This window comes from Ischnura elegans, chromosome 1 (assembly GCF_921293095.1).
Source record: "Ischnura elegans chromosome 1, ioIscEleg1.1, whole genome shotgun sequence".
Lineage (NCBI taxonomy): Eukaryota > Metazoa > Arthropoda > Insecta > Odonata > Coenagrionidae > Ischnura > Ischnura elegans.
Window position 1 is genome coordinate 32,860,206 of NC_060246.1, and position 22,754 is coordinate 32,882,959.

At 35.1% G+C, this 22,754-nt stretch overlaps 1 protein-coding gene across 9 annotated transcripts in view; it reads left to right on the top strand.

Annotated features, from left to right (window-relative positions):
* The window catches only part of LOC124158224 (protein NDRG3), a 131,701-nt gene extending 121,202 nt beyond the window's left edge, over positions 1 to 10,499 (top strand). For 6 of the 9 annotated variants that reach the window (XM_046533438.1, XM_046533422.1, XM_046533434.1 and 3 more), the window contains 4 exons: positions 797 to 1,096; positions 2,749 to 2,833; positions 4,956 to 4,997; positions 9,023 to 10,499. In XM_046533438.1, the coding sequence (XP_046389394.1) occupies positions 797 to 1,096; positions 2,749 to 2,833; positions 4,956 to 4,997; positions 9,023 to 9,309 (714 nt within the window). In that variant the 3' untranslated portion in view covers positions 9,310 to 10,499. Of the gene's footprint in view, positions 1 to 796; positions 1,097 to 2,748; positions 2,834 to 4,955; positions 5,062 to 9,022 lie in introns of all 9 variants that reach the window. The other 3 variants (XM_046533416.1, XM_046533428.1, XR_006864738.1) reach the window with 2 other exon arrangements.
* Positions 10,500 to 22,754: the final 12,255 nt, after the last annotated feature.

Here is a 22,754-nt window from a genome sequence, read left to right on the forward strand (position 1 = left end):
TCCATTATTAGAATAAAATAATTGTATGGTATTTTTTTAAACTATTGTCTCTTACATTTTGTTTGCATGAGCATTTTACTATTAGGAATGTTTATATTATATTTCATATCTATAAAATCATTATTTATTGTAGCATGGGAGTACCCAGTGAGGGGCAGGAGAGGGCAGCTGCCCCCACTAGAATAAAAAATCGGGAAAGTCTTTCAGGAAAATCAGGACTGGATTGAAACGAAAGTTTTCGGCAAATTTTCTTTAAATCCACCAAAAATTATTTTAGTATAAGACATGTAACTAAAATGCTTTTTTCAAGCAAATAATTTTTAAAACTACTAAAGCACTGTTAAAGTTTTCTTAAAATGTTGGTTTCATTCACCTTTTCCATGCTTAAATGTTACAATAACCATGGCTTGCCCCCCCCCCCCCCCCCCCTAGTTCTGAACCTGGGTACGCCCTTGTATAGTAATTTTAACTCTTAGATTGTGGGAACGTCATTATACGTTTTACATGGTGACTGCGGCATTTACCCAAAGTTTTTATTGCTACCTGGATATCTTGCACTTGGGCACTTTCCCTCACCATAAGGATCACTAAGGGGCTTAACTCTCTCGGACCTGCCCTCATAGCAGGGAGTGTCTCTTGCACAGATGGTCTCTTCTGCACTGGCTAGCAGCTAATATTCCAAACTCCATCTGCCCAAGGGTTAAACATTTATATAGTGGGCATTGCTTATGAGCTTTTAAAAATGGTGTTTTCATACTTATTTACTGATAACTGACAATATTATTTATTTTTGCAGGCAACAGAGGAGCGCAACCATGATTTGGGTTTAGTATATAAGGAGTATTTTGAGAGGTACATCAATCCAACCAACCTTGCCCTGTTCATTGATAGCTACATTAGGCGGACAGATCTCAACTTGATCCGTGGTGATGTTGAGTGTTTGGCTTCTGGTGGTCAGGGAGCCCGAAGGGACGTAGCATGCTCTCGCACCCTTCGTATGCCTGTCATGAATATCACTGGTGCCCTCTCACCTCATGTGGATGACACTGTCACCTTGAATGGTCGTCTTGATCCTACTAATTCAACGTGGATGAAGGTATTTAAATATTTGTGTAACTCATTACTTATGTTCGAGGAATTTATTGCATACTTAATGTTTTATGTGCAATATATTTTTATCCTTTATTTGGCTCCAATTTAACTCAATATCTAAGTGAGGATTATAGATCATGTAACAAATTCACAATTAATAGCCTTGCAATATGAGCATGATCAGGATTTTTGAAGAAATTTATTGTAATTGCCGTGTACTTTGTTTGGAATATGGGAAATATTTTCCTTAGCCTTTCTTATGGGTATTGAAAATAATTTCTTTCATATTATTTATTTGGCCAAGTTATTATATTCACTTGTATTTTCAAGATTTATATCTATCATCTGTGGTTCATTTTTGTGCATTACCATCGTTTTGTTGCAATTTCCTCTTATTGATTGATTTGGTATGAATTCATTTTCAACTGGGTGCTCATGATTCTCTATACTTAAATGAAGAACTGGTTGCTTAATTTATGCCCATTGATTTTTTATTGAAAGAGTTGGAAAAAGAACCATTTTTATTTGAATATTGTTGGCTTTATAAACTTTGTTAAAGAAAAGCCGATTGAACTATGTACATATTTATAAATTTCACTCAACTTAGTTCTACATAAATTTAACTTTTATTATTAATCCAGTTGGAATAGGTGGAAAAAATTTGAAGCATGCATTGTGTTTGATGAAATATTTAGCAACAAGCAGTGTCTTTTTTTTTTCTTTTTTTTAAACTTTCCATTATGATTGTTTGAAAAGCGAAGAAGCCTGTATTTTTCGTTTTTTTTTAATGGTCTATTTTTCACGTTATATGTGTTGCAAAAGATCAACAGCCTTTACTACTTGGCATAGAAGTTTATGATCCCTCCCGAATGGCAGGTCACCACTTCTCAGCTAATCCTAAGCTCCTTGCCTTTGCTTGTTTGAACACTTTGAGATTTCTACCATCGATGAAAAAGTCTTCATCCGCCTTTAGTTTCTTGACTTCTAACTTTTTATGGAAATGGGTAAATGAGGAATACATATTTGTTTTCATTGCAACTCATCTTTTCCTTCGAAGTACAGAATCCTTTCAATGAATTACAATTACAAGTTGGAGTGAATGACCATATTCGGACTTATAGAATCAGTTATTGTCAGTAAATTTTATTTTATTTGAATCATAAGTATCTTTTTGGTGGCCTTGCTTGGTCATCAGATTTTCAATTTCATAAAATATTGTAGGGTAAATAACTTCACTTTTATATAGGATTGAAATGCATATTTTCTATGATCAAATTAAAGTTTCTTATAAATGTTTAGTAGTTAATAAATTATAGTAGAGGTGATTGAAATAGTTTAAAAAGGTGTTGTTTTCTCAGGGATTGATAATACTACAGAATTTTTTGTGTGGAGTTCACTTCAGCTCACTCTGCAAACACCAAGTACCTGGCATCTGAAATCTTACTTTGATGATATTATGATGTATATGTGTAAATGTCTTCTAGCCTCAACCAAGATTTTATATTGTGTCTTTTCAAAATGAACTTTTTATGCTTGTTAAATTCTAAAAATATGATTTACCCCTCTGGATATGTGACATGAACACTTGGAATGCTGTTAACCTTCCTTCCATACATTTAATTTCATCTCTAAATCGATTTTTATTTCCCATTCCAGATACAAGACTGTGGAATGGTTTTGGAAGAGCAGCCAGGCAAAGTTAGCGAGGCATTTCGGTTGTTCCTCCAAGGCCTGGGTTATGGTAAGTGAGGAGTGACTGGGTCACAGTGATGGGCAAGAGGAAGACGATGGGTTTGGGAAGAGCTTAAAATCGTTTGAAGAAAGAAGGACATTTATTTTGTGAGAATTACTTACTCTCTATGAATTAAAAATGGTAGAAATTTGGTGAAAAGAATTTGATTTCTTCTTCAAGTACACTTGTCGTGATAGTGAAAGGAAATGGGTTATAAGAAGTGTGATCTGGAGAAAATCCTGTTGTAGTTGGAAGAAGAGGGATATAGATTAGAAGCAATTCTGGTAAAAATTTACTAATGTTCCCCGTGGAAATTTTGTTGTTAAAATTAGGTAGAATGTGAGAATTGTCATTGATTCTGGCAAGTCATGTCTTTTGTACATTAGAAATGTAGAAGTAATCGATACTCGCAGGTTGTGCTTCTGTCAGTTCCGAGAGTCAAACTATTGTTCATTTTTTGATCCTTAATTAATTGATGTAAGTCATTCTCTTCTGCTAAATCTATGTCTCTCTCACCCCAAAATTTGCACTACTTATTTTCATGGTAGTCCTGCACAGGAAGTTGTTGATGTTGTCTAAACAATGGACGTTTATTATTCCTATTACTTCATTGAGAAGAGGGGCATTTTTTTACTGTGGTAGGAAGGCATCATCAATAACAGTTCACACCTTTGTGCATGCCGATCTCATGTTATTTATGGTCACTGTGTGTTAGTTTATATTTTTAATCTTGCTTAATTTTTTATGTGGTAGTTTAATTGCTTATGCATACACCACTACTTTTATTTGACCTTGTGGTTGTTTAAGGAATTAAATGCTAAGGATGTTTCTCCTAACAATGAGGTGACTGCATTTGATGACAGCACCATAATTAAAGTCCTATAACACTTCATAAAGTTATTGATTCTGTGCAATAATTGTGTATGTTATATTGGACCATAAACTGAGAGACTAAATCTGTGACTAAAGTATTAATAAAGTTGTTTAACATGTTTTCAAGACTTGAGAAACTGCACATGTTTTTTGTCAAATAATAATGTCTTAATTAATCGGAAAATTACAGTCGATCTCTATCTCAACTGATTGGATTATGTTCATAACTTTATTTTCACTGTTACTCATGTGGGAGAGCGCAATATTGGTATGTATGTCAAATTTCCTTTACTGTCTTCAATTACAAATTCATTCAATAGCGTAGTTTTTTTGAGCAAGCCTCTGCAAAAAAAACGATGTCCTTTATTCATTATTTACTTGAAGTATGCTATTCTGTTACATGAAAGTTTTTAATCGCCTCGAAAGTGTGCTCGGTGAAAATTTTTTGTCAGTTCAGCATTGGATATCATCCTAAAATAGCAGAATTAGCTTTTTGTTTCACGAGATTTGAGATTACTCATAGGTGAGATGCATGGTTATTCAAATTGGATGTCACAAGATCAGTTATCAGTCAGTCAAGGAATAGGTTGAAGAGATAGTCTATCCTAGAAGTTTGACATTTGGAAAGGAACACTGCTGCTTTAAGAATTATGTGATTTTACTCTTTGACAGTACATAGTTCTGTTAAAATCTTCCAAATCTTATCGCATTGTTGGCTCAGCTTCTATGTTGCTTATAACATTGCCCACATTACAGTCCTCTCAGCTGAGTCTTATTTTGTGCCCTTTCTAAACCATAACTTCAAGACAGCCTAAATTAAGCCATTGCTTGAGCCATGCTTACATTCTAATGCAAAGGAGATGTAGGTAATACGACTCTCCTTGAAGCACTGCTTTTGCTTTCAAGCCTCTCTTTGCACCTGTCCTTTTCCTCTCTCATTTATTTGTGAATTTGTGTGATATTTTAGTGCCATTTACTTCTTTCTGCTGATTTTTGTAATATATACTTGTATATGAATTTTTATTAGTTTTTAAGTTAGTGGCTACTAACATTTTGTAACTGCGGCACTAGACCATAAGAAAAAATCTGAAGTTAAATTGGGATTTAACACTTTATAATACTGTGGAATAATGATGAGATCTCAATGCAAGTAATTCTGGGAGGCCTTGGATGCCTAATGTTACTAATATCTCCCATAATTTTTTCTGCTTTTGTAACTATTGGCTGTATCTGAATTGCAAACTTTCTTCTTTTTAAGCTATGAAGCTAAACCGGAAGATATCAACCTCTTCAGCAGAAGGTAAATGTAATTAAAAACATCCTTCTCTGTGTGGACGAGATACTGCCCCATATTATTGGTTGATGTAAGTGTCTGCTTATTTTTTTTAATATTTGCTGTTCTCGTCGGTGTCCTGTGTGGGTGGCATGATATGGTATCTATCTTCTCTTTTTCTTAGCTTTTTCTTTGAATCTTGATTCAATTTCTGCCTAGTAGCAATGGGAGGAGGTGCACCCAAAGCATAATAAATAGTAAAATCTAACATTCTCCTCATTTTTAAAAATGTTGCTGTAGAATTATTCCTTAAAAATTTAGTCCCTTCTCTAAGTGACAGAAGATTTTACTATAAATTTCCCAAATCTTTCATAGGATTTGTAGATTTATAGATATCATAGAATTATTTTCATAGCTTTGTAGGTTTTCTTAATATTTTAGTCTCACTATCTTTTTTTTATACATATTTCAAAACTTTCAACAGGCTTGTAATTCAGCTGTAATTTACATGGGAGAGGGGGTTAATGAAGTTGATTTCCTAGTGCTATTTACTCCTTTTTTAATGTTTCCTTTAGAAAAAGGAATTGTGATAAAAGTGGTCCTCTTATGTGAAAATGATATGAAAGAAACTCAACCGGCGTTATAATATCTCCCAACACTTGTCCGCCTTGGAAAAATTAATCACTGTGTTGTGCATTAGAACAGGAGAGTTTCACTACAGGGACCAAACCCCAGCATCTTAACTGGAATTACCAAACTCTCACACACATACAAAGCTTCTTGGTCAACATCCTGGGATTCTTCGCAGGGCTGGAGAGATTATGCTGAGGATGCCTAGCTGTTGGTAGCTCTACACACACAAGCACTCCGAAAAATAGTCACAAACAGATTCATGCACACATGGATGGCTTCCACACTCAGGAGAAATTAGCTCTAAAAAGAGGGTAGTCAATGGTCAGAAGGGTATGAGGAACAGTTTGAACACATATGTCAGCATACCAAAGTGGCCCTCCTCAGTGATTGTAGGAAAAAGCAATTCCAACACCTCTTTGGAAGTGCTTTTTCCTTCAACAGGTGGACAACCTAAAAAATAGGAAAGAAACTACATATTACCTTAAGAGCTAGTAGAGCAATTATCTTATGAGATTTTTTCATTTCATGTTTCATCTTTGAGGCCATACAGCTCATTACCTCCCTTTTGTATCTCTTATGCAGAAAAAAAATTATTTATGTTAATATATTTTAATGAGGACGCAAAGAGACCCATGATCATTGAGTTAGTATGTCCCTGAAAACAACATTTTAAAAGAGTGATTAATCGCACAGCCATATCAGATGTTAGAGTAAGATGGTAGCCAAGTGAGTAGAGCTATTATCTTCTGTCCGGAGGGTGCTGGATTAGAATCCCAGGTAAAACCTTCATTCAGGCTTCCCTTATCTAATGTCATCAAATAGTGAGGTGGCCCCGAGAAAGAAACGGGCCCCCTTAATTTGTGAAAATTCACATACCGGTGGCTTAGTCTTTGGTGAGATCTACTTTCATGTTTCCCCATCAACCTTCAGGTCGAATCCTGGACTTTGTCAGATGTTAGACCCGTTATATTGATTTGCTTTTTACCTGTGTTAATTGGTGACCTGGCTGTCGTCTCCCTATGTCATTGTCTTTGTGAACGTTAGGCTATCAGAATTTCAATACTCTGCTGTGCATAAGTAAAGAAAATAACTGAAATAGCCTCAATGGAGACTTAAACAGATGAAATTTATAAAAATATACTTTTAAAGCTTCTCAATCTAAAGTTTTGATGGTAAAAATCTATATGTACATGTGATTATGCATATCAGGTTTTTAACTACCTGTGTGGATAAATAGATCGGTAGGCTGTCCAGAGCTGCATTTAAACATCTGAAACACCACACATTTTTAGTGTGCAAAGATTTCGATCTCTTTGGAATTTTAATTAATGTTATCCCTTCTTATTTTGATGTGACCAGTAAATATGTATTTTTTTAGGGCATAGTCCTAAGGTACGTCTAAACATGTAAATGAGAATAGATAGTGTAGCTTTAGCCATCTGTCCACAATAATTATCCGTATTCATTTGATGGAAGATTATTTGAGGAGTTCAAAGTAATCTTTGTACATTGATTTGCAATATTAGTTTATGAATTATTGAATGAAATAAGACCTAAGTTTGTAGTTGGAAAAAGGTATAAAATCTTTCCATTACCACCCAATTACCTCAATGTCGCTGAGTTCATAATTTTTTCTCAGTTTACTGTATTATTTTTAATTTTGTAGTCATCTCAATTCCATATCCCGTACAGTACTATTCACTTCTTGAGACTCGTATTTATAACTGGAGATGAATTTGGTTTTATTGTTTGTTTGTTAGTAAAATTTGAAGAATTTATTTAAGTATTTGATGTGGTACATTAAGAATTGCTGCCAGAATCCAAAGTCTTGAAGTTCTCATCTGTAATGGTAAGCAATTTTATAATGTGTTTCTCTTGATGACCCCTTTCATTCATTCCATGGCATTTATGTTAATTGTTACACTTTCAACTCGTTGCCCTGAATGTCTGGATACCCTCCGACCGATTTGCCTGGCTATTTTTTCTGTCTGACATGGGTTCATTGAAGTTGAAATGAACTCCTCTTTTTATGCCTGCAACATTAATAATGTATGCCTCTAACATATGTATATGTGTGGGAATGGATTGCTTGTACTGACTTGTGTCCCGTTTTTTTTGTGGATTAGGCATTTAATATCTTTAAGGAGTCACAGGAATTAACATGTACATTTTCATCTGATAAGGAATTAGATAGGGTTTGCAGTTATGATGGAATGAGTCGAAACAAAAACAAATTCTTTTGAATAGTCCAGGAACTTGCCAGTTTCGATTGAGCAATTCTTTTTCTAAAAAATTAGATATATCCTGGAAAGTATACTCTCTTGTATATTTTTTTTTATAGAATATTGTTAAATACTGCCTAACACACATTGCTTGCCAGGTAGTATAAAAATTAGTCGTAGTTATGGTGGCATGACTTCAAATTTATGTATTTGAAATACGTTAATTTTTAGTGTTCATTTATACCTAATAATCTTGTAGTGTGTACGTAGTTATTTCCATAATTTGTAGTTTTCAACTTAAATGTTTTTTTTATCTTTTTAGCCTCTTCATTTTAACCTAATGTAACTCTTTACTTTTTGTATTTTTATAGTATTCATTCTGTTTCTATCTCTATGTCAGTATTATCATGTTTTTCAATAGCTACTTTTTTACAATGCCTCAGATTTTTCCATCAAGAGATGTTATTTGAGCTATATCTGGTAGGAAAATGTTTGTGCTTTAAGAAATTTTGGGCTTGTTTGTTTCTATTTTGAAAGATATTCTTGGATTTGATTGTGTAGTAGATACAATTTTATGTTTTAAGAAAATATCTTGTGCTAAATTAAATTGCCTATTTAACTAAATTCTCTACTAAAGCTATTTATATGATGCTTTAAAGCCCACACTATTATTCATGTGTAAAATTGTAGTATTGGCATTTTTTCCTAAAAATCTCATTTTTGACTTTCTGACTTTCTTGCTTTTAACCTTTAAAATATAAACTAACCTTTCAATATTAATTGCATCTTCAAAGCAAAATTCCTTATTTTATTTGTTGAGTAACTTGAATAAAGCCGTTTTATAATTTCTTGATTCTTGAAAAGTCATAATTCATATTCTAAATTCTATAGATTTAATTTTGGCATTTTTTTTCCTCAATGGGAACCAAAGTAAGCACAATGCAATCCCTGCATGTGCCATGTAAGTGTCTTAAACACAATTGTGATTGGAATTTATGGTTTCAAAGATGGCTTTGGTGTACATAAATTTTGATAAGTGTTTTACTATATTTATGTTTTCTGTATTTCTCATTTAGTAAAGTATATTTCTCACTTGCTAATTAACCCATCTTTACCATTTAATGTTGTACATGCTTAAGCTATCATTTGTAACATTACCAAATGCTCATTGCTTGCTTGCACCATGGTCTATTTCAGTTCTGCCCCTATCCCGGGCTAAATTGTCTGCGTACAGACAGGCGTGTTCCCTGGAAGGCCTAGAGAGCATATCCAAGTCCCAAGCAGCAGAGCAGCATGAGCCGCAGATCCAGCATCGATCCCACAACCCTCCCTCAGCACTGCAGGTTGCCCCCTCGTCACCCCTGATGGTCCCCGTTGCCACCCCACCCTCGTCTTCTCCTCAAAACAGAGATGAGACCACACACTGGCCAAGCACCAACATTCACATTACTGAGAACCCCATTTCTGAAGCTGCGATTTGTTAGGGAGACTGAGGGAAGTGGAAAATGAGAAAAATTGTGTGGGAGAGAGTTGCTAGGGATGATGATTGGAGGGAATGTTATGCAAGCAAATTCTAAAGAAATGTTCTTGACCACAACGGCTGCTGCTACTGCAAATGGCCTCTGCTACTGGTGCAGAATCAGCTCAAAGAAAACATTGATTTTTGGCATACATTGTCTGCCTATCCTAATTCAGATTGGAAAGAACTGCGGGAGATATCATGTAGCATTGGCTGTATAAGGAATAGCCCTGCTCACTTGAATAGGTTTGGCTGATCTGTGTGCATTTATTCTCCTGTATATCATCGAATGAGTCTTGAAGGAAGAAGGAGATTCTAGTGATTGATGATACCAAATAGTTAATACAGAGCTTCTGCTGTGTAGAGAAAATCCTTTGGGACTTGATTTTTACAAAAGCATAATTGAATCCAATGTGGCCTATTTGTTTACTGTGAACTTAAAGAGGAAAAATTATGAGTTCTCAATATATCAACAAGAATGCTCCTCACATATATTTATGCCAAATGCAAAGAAACATATTTTGTAGAAAAGAAAACACTTAATCGATAGAGCTTGTGCATTTCACATTGTGGTGGAGTGGCAGGTTCATGTAATCTGCTTCTAGTCACATCGAAACAGTGGACTCATTTTTTTATTGCAAGCAACTTTACACTGATGCAACTGTACAATGATTGCTTGAATGCTTATTTACTACAAAATGTACAGAATGTGTCATCTAATTGTACTAGAATTTTCATGCTGGTGTAGACTAATTCCATAGGTAACACCATCATCAGCTTTCAGAAGAGGCGATGATTTACTATTATGTATATATATTTGCAGTATTTTATTGAAAGACTCTAGATGGTCTCTTAAATTGAGTCTCATAGTTTTCTGAGTAATTTTTGTTATTTTTATTACTATAATGAAATGTGCCTGCTACATTGAGTGGCTACTTAGGTATTTTAGAGGTGCTGTCTATTCCATGAGATGCCTAGTTATAACTCTTTAGAAATCTTACTTTTAGTTATATTTGTCCAAAATTATTTCAAAATTAAATTTATACTTGTAAATCCTAAGTGATACGTATTTAAATGTGAGTTAAAAATTTGGGAAATTTCATTAAAAGCATTTCTTTTATAATTTGAAACCAATAAAATTTTACTCTTATTTAATGTGTGTATCATTTCAATAAAATGTATGCAACCTATGCATGTTTACTATAATTGTAATATCGTCATGGGTATTTAGATATGGATCATATTTACGTACACAGATGTATGTGTTAAGGCAGATTGGGGTCATACGCAATGTAAATATTCTTATCGCCAAATCTGGAAACCACTTTTACTCCATTCTAGCCATTGTAAGAAGATGCTGTAACATGTAATGTCAACATTCTACATATATTTTGCCTTTGTATTGCATATTTATGCACATATTCTGTTGTCTAGGATTTGAAGGATTTTGAAGATTCACTCTTGACTACTGTAAGATGTCTCAGATCATGTAAAAAAATATGGTCTTTAACTTAAGATCCTATGGTATGGTGGTTAACCCCTCATTTTTACTGAACAAATTTTTAAATAATCACATTTTGTGCACCTATCCCAAGAGTTATTTATATGTCTGTCAATTTTTTATTGGTATATTCTATACATTTAGGGTGATTAACCCTTTCACTGCTGTGGACGTACCTAGTACGTCCGCACGGCAGACTGCGGTGGACGTACTTTTTCTTCCTCCCTGTCATGCGGTCAGCACTTTCGCTGAAGCACTTCGAAGGGACCCACTAATCCGCGACCCTATCCTCGACGAACTCACCCTCGCAGGACCGTCTCATCGGCCCTACTGGCGGGGGCCCTACCTCCGGAAAAGTGACCGCTCTGACTGCAATTTGAAAATCAATCAATAAATCCGATCATCACAATATGATTGTTCTCATCGCTTTCCTGCCAATCAAGCAATCAAGTACGTCTTTGAACCGTGTCTCTGCGATAAAAAATAACGTTTTTGTTAACTTTGCAACAAAATGTGGCTGCGGACCACCGGAAAACGGCCATTATATCAAAGTTAATAAAATCGTTATTTTTTATCGCAGAGACACGGTTCAAAGACGTACTTGATTGCTTGATTGGCAGGAAAGCGATGAGAACAATCATATTGTGATGATCGGATTTATTGATTGATTTTCAAATTGCAGTCAGAGCGGTCACTTTTCCGGAGGTAGGGCCCCCGCTGGTAGGGCCGATGAGACGGTCCTGCGAGGGTGAATTCGTCGAGGATAGGGTCGCGGATTAGTGACCCTTCGGAGGGTGTACCACACCCATCCTGGAAGTACCTGCTCCTTGGGCCCAGGAAATGCATTTTAACATTTTCGCCGCATGTGTGGAGAAGGTTTTCGGAGATTGAACAGCAGCGAAAGGGTTAACTAAAAATTTTTATTTGTATGATAAAAATTTTACTTATCTATTACTTAATAATTTAGCCTGTGCCCACTTAGAAAACCTGTAGACTTGGGTCCTAAAAGCTATGTTATAGTGTGAGAATTTTCGAAACACTCCTCTAAACATCAGGCAGCAAATGCAGTCGGGGCACCTCATTTTCCATTCAACCTAGTACACTTCTCGAAGACCTGGACATGTTTCCAATAGGCAGAATTTTTTCAATGGATTGCCCCTTGACTGAACTGTGCAGTGACAGAATTGTGGGTGGACTCCTAGCAGTCAGTATATTTAAGTTCTTTCCATATTTGTCATAGAGTTGGTGAATTGGCTCAAGATGAAAGTTTAGGTGATTCACCTTATTTTGACAGCTCTTGATGCATGTTAAGCAGCATGTTAAGTATGAATAGAAGCATTCAATATCCTGAATAATTTTATATCATTTCGTGATCTTTTTTGTTTCCAATGAGTACGTCTGAAGCTATTGATATTTTAAATCAACACCACTCAATGCTGTAATGTATTCTAAAATGCACACTGGTTTAGTTTTATCACTTTTTTCAAAAAAATTATTGCAATCGAATGTTGAGGTAAACGAAAAGTTGGCTTCTTTTCACCTTATGACCATAAGTGTATGACAAGTGTTTGCAATGTGCTCTCTTTTTTTTAAACTTTGCAAAATTCATCACTTTCGGAAAGTTTTATTTTTTCAAGATAACTGTAAAATTCCAGTAACATTTTGTACCACAATGCAATATGTATTTTGCCAACGCAGGGGAGTTGTAATAATTGTTCAACCATAATGAATGACCTTTTTAAAATAAAGGCTGTTCTATTTAAATAACTAATGCCAATTTTTTTAGTCCATCAAGAGTTTCTTTAATTTATAAAGTTCAAAGAGAACCAGAAAAAAATAATAAAACTCTGTGCGTAACCATTGTCAGATTCTCAAAGTTCATAGATTTTCATGCCAACTTTAGATGACTTCATAGGAATATGCTGCCTAATGATAAACCGCATCGATGGCTAAGTTCTAACAACATGTATCTCAAAAATAGTAACTTTTCAGGATAGCAAAAAAACAATTAATTTTTTTTACTTGTACACTGAAATTAAAAACCAGGAGTTCATAAAACTGAAAAAGAAGCATTCATTTGCAAGCAAAGAGTTGTTTTATGCTTGCATTTTATTTTTTCAATGTTATTACACCTTGTTTAAGATACCTGTCTCAAACTGGCCGAATTTGAGATATTTGTTGTTAGAACTTAGCCATCGATATAGGGTAAGGGATTCAGTGAAAGGTTGAATTTTGAAAAGCTTTTAGTTACCATAGTATGTAGTCACAAATTCTTGAATTATCTAAAAAATGTTGAGATGTACGTATTCAAATCTATCATGGGTCATAGTTGTGCTAAAATGTCTTTTTCCAGAAGCAAGTTTCATGAAAAGTCAATTGAATGGTTGGTTTTTGCACATGCACCACATACATATAAATATAATCAAACGTATCTATAAGTAAGTCTCTTATATATCTACTGTTCTCCATTTGTATATAAGTGTGATTGAGGGGTTAGTGCATTATTTTCTAAGCAATAGGGTAGTTTCCTTCATCAAAGAAAACGAAAGGCATTGATTGCGATTCGTTACCCACCATTAGTGTATTCATAATACACAAATTATTTGGTTTTTGAAATACCGGTTTAGACGAATGGCAAGGGTCAAATTTTATCCTCATTTGAAAAAGGCCAGATTGGCGCCCATGCAATTCCACTCCACGTGATGTCACAGGGACCTAGTTTCTACACGAGAGGATAGGAGTTATACATCGTCTGAGGTTACCAATGCATGCATGAGGCACAGAGCTCAGGGAAACATGTCTTAATAATCACCTACTAAAACTGGCTAAGGTCGGAAAGTTTTCTTCGTTTGATAAGGTATTAATAAACCTTTTTTAAGCCAAGCGCTACCATTCAGCAAGGTACTCAGCTACCCGCTGGCAGCCTGCGACGTATCAGCGCTAAGCCTCGCCTCAAGGTCACCTCACCGGCCGGGAGGGGGAACCAGAAATACGACGTACGGAGATATTTCCCGGCATTCATACTTGAGCGTCGCGTTTTCGCGCGCTTGAAAATTTTCACTTTTCATTTAATCGCGAAAAATAGATATTGCCATTTAAAAACCTTAAAGCGTGAAATACGTACTCCAGGAGTAATAATCTTTCGATTAAGGCAATAAAAAAATAATAGGAAACCACCATATTGTCTAAATATCTGTTGGTCTCAGAAATTTTTTTTGATCGATTCACTATCAAAAATATTTGTAAAGATTCAAATATTGTATCAAAAACTACCATCCAGCCTTCAACAAAATCATCTCAGACCAAAGGAGAAGAAAGCTCAGAAGTATTACCTACCTGAAGTATCACTGTCACACCTTTGCTGTTATGTGGAAAAGTATTCACTTGTTATCACATTCTTCTTCACTTGAAAATTCATTACCTGAATTGAACCAAGAAGCCTTTCATCTTCTTCTCCAGAATTTTAAATTTGGAATACCGAGGATTTTCTCTTTGCTCTAAAGTGACCTGTTACTTTTAGAACCCATTGATATACTTTAATTGAGCTTACTGCCCATCTTATCCTCTCACAAGAAATCAACTGACTGAGAATCACTTCTCTCAACTTACACAAGGATGATCAAAAAGCCATGTGCCTCTCTTGGTAAAAGTGTCGAAAGGCTCTGTATTATTAACTATTTATCGGTCAGTCTTAAAGGAAGTGATATGAAATGGAAACCAGATGAACTCAAGGCAAACACCACATTATTGCACTGTGAAACCTCAGTGCGATAATGTGGGAGATGCCAAAGTTGCTGAGGTAAGTTACTATTTATGCCAGTAAAGTAGTTTCCCTCAGAGTGGAAGAGAATTATTTTTAGGGAGAGGCAAAGTTTCCCATTCAGAAAGTCCTCTGTTGAAATGAAAAAAAAAATATAAATGGCAGGGGTGCGACACTATGTACAACACACATACAACTGCAAATGGCAGTGATTAACAAAGATGTCCGGCCAGCTGTGTTGAAGAGTTAACATCAAAATTCAATTGCCTTGCCTCCTAGAGTATGGTCATGCTCTTGTTCCATTGGCTCTGGCTAGGATGTCTTCATGTGCAAAAAGGTATCAAATTTGGTACCTCTCAGAATAATTTACTTTTCTTATATTCAACATAACAAGCATATTGTGAGGATTACAGTCATCTTTGTGCTATAATGGTTCGGTATTTGGAGGAAGCAACTGACAGCTGGGATCATTTGGGCCATGAGGGAAGGGTGGAGAGAAAACTGGCTTTTGCACTAGTCTGCGCTAAACCTTTTCGTCCCAAGGTCATTCATTGGTTTGAACTCTGACCACCATGTTTTTGTTCTATGCAGCTTCAAATCACAAATGAGGTACAGATAAATCATATCTATGGTATAGGTAAGTCAATACAAGCCACCATACCAACTTGATTCCATTGACACAATTCTTCTTCCGATATTAAGAAAGTTAGGAGAAGATCTTTCATTATGAATTATGTGTACCTCGCTGTGATATTTACAAGTATATTATTTGTCTATGTTGTTGATTTTTTGGCCCCAGTTATGACCAAAATGTACTGCATTATTTGTATGTATTCACCATAAGGTATTTTTCAAGCTCTGCGATAATTTCTCTTTTTACATTCTTCCGTAATTGAGATTCTAATATTTGGCCTACTCAATTCTCACTGTGACATGTGCAAGGTCATGCAGCGGACTTGAGTCTTCACTTGCTACAATTTTAAATATTTTATCGCTACCATTATAAAGTATTAGCTTTTTGCATTACATCCAAACAGGGGCGCCGACTTATAAAAAATATTGGGGGGCCCATATCCGAGGTCTTGCCCCGGGAAGAGGTTAAATTCAAAGTGTGTCGCAGCACCGAAACACTATCATGATTCACAGCACCTGATTCAGTTAACCTGCTTAACCTTATTATTATTTGTTTTAACATATTGTTGAATTTATTTTAAAAGGTTATTGTCAAGCATGGGAAATAAAAATTACCAATATATTTTTGTGATTTCACAAAGCATAATATAACTTAATTATTTTCTTGAAACATTGAGGGGGCTCCGCCCCCCCAAACGAATCTTTGAGGGGGCTCGGGCCCCCTCAGGCCCCATGGAGTCGGCGCCACTGCATCCAAAGTGTAATGATTACATGGACTTAAATTGTAATTCCACATTCAAAATTAAGAGAGTTAGGCACCGTTTTGAGAGAGAAGGAGGTTTAAAACTTATTGTAATTATTTATTTCAACCTTTAGAAAACCTTATGTAATTCTTCAAAATTGCTGACCGATAAACCTGAAAAATGAGGTGTCAATCTTGTCTCTAGGGTCCATATTTGAGTAATGTATTTCCTTAACACATTCAATGCGGATGATATTTTCGCCGTAACCTCCAGTGACGGATGGGTGATTTTCCTTCATTACAATAGTGTTGGAAGTAATACAACAGAATTTGCAATTTTTTTTTTCTATTTCTCGCAATTTGTAAAAAACGTTAATGACATACATATATGCCACCCATCACCAGTAATTGACAATTCACGCAACCCGCAGTATACACATGCAATTTTCCTTGTATGAAGTAGTAAACTTTTCATATTTCCGTTTAAAATACTTCTTCTACTGTTGATACCTTAGGTTAATGACGAAAATATCTTGGAATTAGTCATTATGTGTATTTTTTTATTTTAAAGGCCGTAGATTTTATTTTTTCAAGTCACAGAAGTTGAACACACAATGAACGGCAAGAAAAATATAAATTTATGGAATAAACATTTTTTTTAATCAAAGCAAATCTATGTTACCTCAGAAATATTGCAAAATTGAAACATTTCAATAAAAATTCTTACAAATTTTTATGATATATTTGAAAACAGGCCACAGACAGAGCCCTGGTTGACCTTCACATTCTGGGCAAATTGTAGTCACTGGCTTACGGATGCCTTCACTATGGCACTCTCTGCAACTTTTCTGCTTCTTCCGTTGCTCTCCGGCAGGGAAGTGGGAGGTATCTATGGGCTTAGGAGGGGCCGGCTGCGACCCTATTTTTAGTAGAGATTCAATTGACTCTAACCTAAATTCATGCAGGCTTTTCTTAGCCCCACTAAATTTGTTATAATACAAAATAAAACTATTTACAACTATCATGTGCATTAGATTAATTGCCAGCTCCTTATACCCCCTAAGGGATTTGTGCTCACAAGGCTAATATGACAAGAGTTGGTCACAATGATTAATATCAAAATCACTAGCTCCAGCATGCACTAAGAGCCTCAACACAAGGCCAAAGGGCTCACAAATTATGTAAATTTTAGTGCCATACTTAGGCCTCTTACCCTATAAATATTGGCTAAATATCAGCCAACCCCTCCAAAGCACCATTGACTCATCAATGCATAATTCCCTACGTGGAGAAACAATGTCTTTCATGGACTACTGGAAACAGTCAAGCAGGGGTCTAATTTTATGCAGCCTATCGCTAGGTAAAGATTCATTTTCTCGAGGGTTGCCGAGAAATGAAGAGCCTGCATCATTCCTAAAAACCTATCACGGCACATTTTCTCCCCGAATATTGGTACTCGCACTAACTCTGACCTCCCCCAATCGTTAGAAATTGTGTAAACCCTAATTGCGCCCATATGGAGAAGAAGGCCCAGCCAAGTTTCCAGTTCTCCCTGCCCAACGGCTTCCAACCCATTATGCCCTTAGTGAAGGCCCTTGGTGAAGGATTTCGGAGGAAAATGCTTTCTGCATTTTACTCTGCGAGATGATTATTTCAAGGAAAATTTCATTTGCAAGTTGAAATAATCCCTGGGAGTGCCGCTGGTCGGGAGGGACCTTGAGCTTTATAAATTATCCAGCAAAATATTACAATTTGTACGCAACACTAGAACGTATTATTGGCCTACAATATGAAAACACCATAATGAACAGAGGACAAGTAATTGATGTGGAGCAATGACTGAGAAAATATGCCGTAAAATTAGGAAAAAAACCCAAAAAATGTAAAAAACGTAATTTGCAATAATGATTTAAAAAATTATTAATGAAGTATAAAATATGAACCGCACTGGAAACATTTTGGAATAAAATAGTGAGTTTTGAGATGGGAATATACGTTATTAACAAAAACTAAGTCTAATCATAATTTTTGTGGTTGCACATAAGATATGAATAAATTAGAAAATAAGATTAAAATACTAATTCAAGGGAATAAATAATGGATAAATGCCATAGGTAATGCTTAAAATGTCTCTGAGTTTATCTATTCATTTCCGCAATTTCGTTTACGAAGCTAAGGAAATAAATACACGAGTAAAAAAATAGACCAATACTGTACATAATGTAATGAAGTGCTGCATACACGATAAATATGTTATTTTTTATGAAAAGGAAGAAAATCTGCAATTAACCCCAAGACTATGAATAACTCAGAAAATGAAATAAAAGCTAAATGAATAGAGGATTGGTAATTGACCTAGAGAAACGAATGAGAAAATATGCCGTAAAAGTAGGAAAAAGACCCAAAAAAATCACCCAGGATAAACGTAATTTGCAATAATTAAAAAGTTCCTAGAAAAAGAACTTCAAATATAACATAATTAACCAAAGCACCGCACTAAGATCATTTTTTTGTAATGTAGTGAGTATGAAACGGGGATAAATATCTTTAATAAAAAGTTAGTCTAATCATAATTTTTGTGATAGCATATAAAATATGAATAAATTAAAAAGGAAGGTAAAAAAAAGCTAAAAGCTAATTTAAAAAAATATTCCATTTGTAAGAAATGATGGGATATTTACGATAAGAATAATGTAAAAGAGGTGAAGGAAATGAAAAGAAAAATCTCAACCTACCAAATTGTTCCAAAAATAGCACTAATGTAAACAAAAAAACACTATAAATGAAGGAACAAGTAGAACAAGAAACGGACACTTCCGCAATGGTGTAAGGTCACTCCCGAACTGCAAGACGGTGAAAAAGTAAAGCTAGGCATGCTCGGAGCACCCCAGTGACCAGTTGAAAAACAAACTCCCGAAGACACATTTATGTCTTCCACCTGAGTGGAAAAGCCTTCATGGCATATATATATGTCATCCGCACTGAAAGTGTTAACACGTTGCGTACGGATGGTGAGAATTTTCGTCATTTTTTTCCCGAACGTTCCGGATGGATGACGAAGATTCTCGTCATTTAGGCACGTCAACCTAAACAATTTTAAAGCGTACAATTCCATATTCGTTAGTACATTTTCAGTTGTTGTTCGTTATTCATAATGAATTGATGCATCATAGCGTTTGATTGGGTAAAGTTATATTCTAAACATTAGCTTTTTAACCATGTTTAAACCAAAGACATTACCCCCTAATAGGCACATATTTCCAATCTCAACACCCAGCGTTCCTAGGAATAAATACCCCGGTAAGCAACGTGTTAACTGCAAGTATTGGAATTCTTTTTTCTTATTCCTTTAATTGCCCCTCATTAGAACAGAATAAATTCCAAAATAGAACACATAACTCTCCCCAGGCATCCTTCAACTCAATCAAATAGTTACAGTTCAACTACTTCAAGGTTACCTTTCGTTCAAGAATACAGATAATTTCTTTCACCCCACCTGACTTCACTTCAAAATGTGTTGATGAATACCATTTTTATTCACTTAGATTGCAAAAATTATGTAAAATAAACTTTTCATCGAATCAATTTTGACACCAAATCTTTCATGCTGTTGGTAATCATTTTATTACCTCCATAAGCTATCCTGAAATAATGTGCCTTGATGAGTGGGGAGTTGGGGCGTGTTCAAAGTAGGAGGGGGTGGCTGCCCTGGCAGATTTTTGACATCCTAATAGGGACGGAGGGCGATGGCTGCTGATTGCTGCGTCAATCACCCTGGCGAAAAAGAATGGTAACATTTGTGTAACCTAATGGTAGCTTTTGAGTGTACCATTAGTGTAGGAAAATGGTAAACTCTGAGAAGGCTGTGTGTAACCATAGTGTACATAGTTATAACTCCAGTGTACAATCTGTGTAACTTTGTGGTAAAGTGGCCCAATCTGTGTAGGTTTTGTGTGTAACTTGTGTAACAATTGGCGCTGAATTGTGTACAGTGAGTACAGAGTCTGCAGTGGTACATGATGTGTACATGATGTACACTATAGTACCATTTAGTACACAGGTGTACAATAATGGTAACAAGGGTACCATGCAATTAGGATTAAAATTAAAAACATAAATGCAGGAATGTTTAAAAATCAATCTTTATTGCTGTTTGAAGAAGAACTATAAATCATCAATTGTTGCCTCCTCTACTCCCTCTTGATGATCTTGATAGTTCCTGTTAAATGAAAAAGTAAAATTAAGAACATTTGTCAAGCAAAATTTTATAACTTGATAAAATGGACAAAAATTTGGTTTAATGCATAACATTACACTTTCTGTCAAAACATTCTTTCTTTTTTTTTAATGAAATGAAACAGTGGTTGAGAGAACCTTATTTTTCACAACATTTTCATAAATAACAACCCCTTAAGTTACTGCTCTTATTTATTTTACCTCATACCATGTTGATTCCAGCCAACTTATATTAAGCCAATAGGTAAAATAAAATTTGAAGTAACTTACGAAGCCAGGCTCCTGAGATTTTCTTCTTCCCCAAGCCAGTGTTATGTCTTCCATTTAAATCGCTGGCCAGCTTTGACAACGTGGTCATCACCTCTGCAGACTTTTGTGCAACCATTAATCAAACTCATTTGGTTATTAACAGAAAATTAAATTCTAGTAATTTTATGCATTTATGTTATCACAACTCTATTTATTTTCTAACAGAATTTTAAAAGAAGCCACACTAATAAACAGCTTCAGAATACTTCCACAAAGATATCAAATTTAGGAAATTTAATATTGTTATTCAATATAACTTAAAAGTTAAAACACCAATTGACATAATATGGGAAAATTAATTACACACTAATGCTACAAAGAAGTGAGAACTGCACTACTGATTAGGATGATCAATATGATGGCCTTTCTTCTAGGCATCCCTAAATTTGTCATGTCTAAGCCAATGCTTTGTGTAATTTTCTAAATCCTTAGATGAAGCACTTAGGTGATAAAGTCGAACTGCATCTGTAAAAGAAGGGGTATTCTCTATGACAATGATATCAACAACATGTAGTCCAATTAATCATCATAGGTAATTTATAAAATTTTTGAAGGATCAATTTATATGGAAAATAAGGAAGAGATATGTTAGACAATAACTTATGTAGTGGGGATGAAGAGCTTAATAAGAAATAAGTCTTACTGAAGAAAGGGATAGATGTTTTTTGGGGTGTTTTCACAAAGAAATATCCTTTTGATTTAGAATTGCCTCAGATAGTATCTCTCCTCTAATGATGAAAAAATGTAATATAAAACTTACCAAAAATTATTGTTTTCAGGCCAAGCTCAGAAAATACTCTTTTATTTTTGTAGCCTATCCAGCTATAGTTGGCTTCCAAGATGTCTTTCATGACATACCGGATAGTTCGTTAAAATCATTTATTTAGAAGTGTTGCCTCCAATTAGGGCCAACTCGGAAATCTGCAATGAAATTAACAAAGTATATACATTGTAATCTTCATTTTCAAAGGTAGATGCGTAAATTGTGAAAATTGATAACATTAAAACTCTTTATGACTTTCATTGCAATTTAGGCATTCGTAAAAAATGTACTGAAGCACAAATCAATACCTAAATGATAATGATCGGAGAGAGTTAAATTGATGGCTATGTTTTGAACAGCTTATTAATTATTATAATTCTTCGACGTATTTCCAATGGTTATACATTTTCAAGAAAAAACTCTTCGTATACGATTTAATTGAGATTGAGACTGATACTTTAATGCCATAACTAACTGCTAACAAAGTGGATTCTTCTGCGAGAACCCTGGTATTTCCACTTAATCGGTCTGAATGGATTGTATTTTTACTATGGCCGCGAAAGCAAAGATCATACTAAATTGTAATTAAACTGTGAACATAGTAATTAATAATCTTAAATACTTATTGGACAGAAATTAGCGGTTCATTAATCGCGTTAGTACATACGAAAGATTACATGCACAACCTCGGTGATTTACTAACGAATAGAAAAAATGTTCCATTTACTTACATTTACATGGTCAGCTCAGCAGATATGTGTTGATGCTGACAAGGATATATTCTTATATCTCTCTTCGTGCCGCTAGGATCCACTTTACCCGGTAATTCAGTACACAGAAACAGACAGGAACTTAAAACGGCGTCGATTTAAAAAGTCCCTGAAATAGTATTCTACCAATTCCTTTTTGCCAGTCTTCATTGCGAAACACGGATTATTTACTTCTCCCATTGCGTACTTCAACGTAAATTTGCTTGTGAAATAAGATTCTACAGCATAGCTTAATTCGCAAAGTCACAAAATACAGTAGCTGCGAATGTTTCAGCGCGACGGCTGTTGGGACATGGTATGCAAGATGGCCGCCGGTCGCTTTGGCCTTTGGCGCAAGTTTCAAAATACGATATTTAATCCTTTATATTAAAAAATAATAATTACATAATATAATGGTATCGCGACACAGTGGTAAAATTGTGATGACATTTGTGTCCCCAAAAATAGTGATTGATGTGTATATATTGAGTACAATTCTGGTGCATGAATAGACTGGTAACTTAGTGGTACAATCTGTGTAACATCTGATGCATCACATTGAGTACGGCTGTGGTATCAATGATGTACAGGATGCACAGACTGTACGATTTGTGTAACTTTGTGAGTAAAAAAGTGTAGTAAATGTGTAATTTTACATAACGTACCATATTTTTACACATATTTGTTACACAGATTTTTCGCCAGGGGCAATCCTTT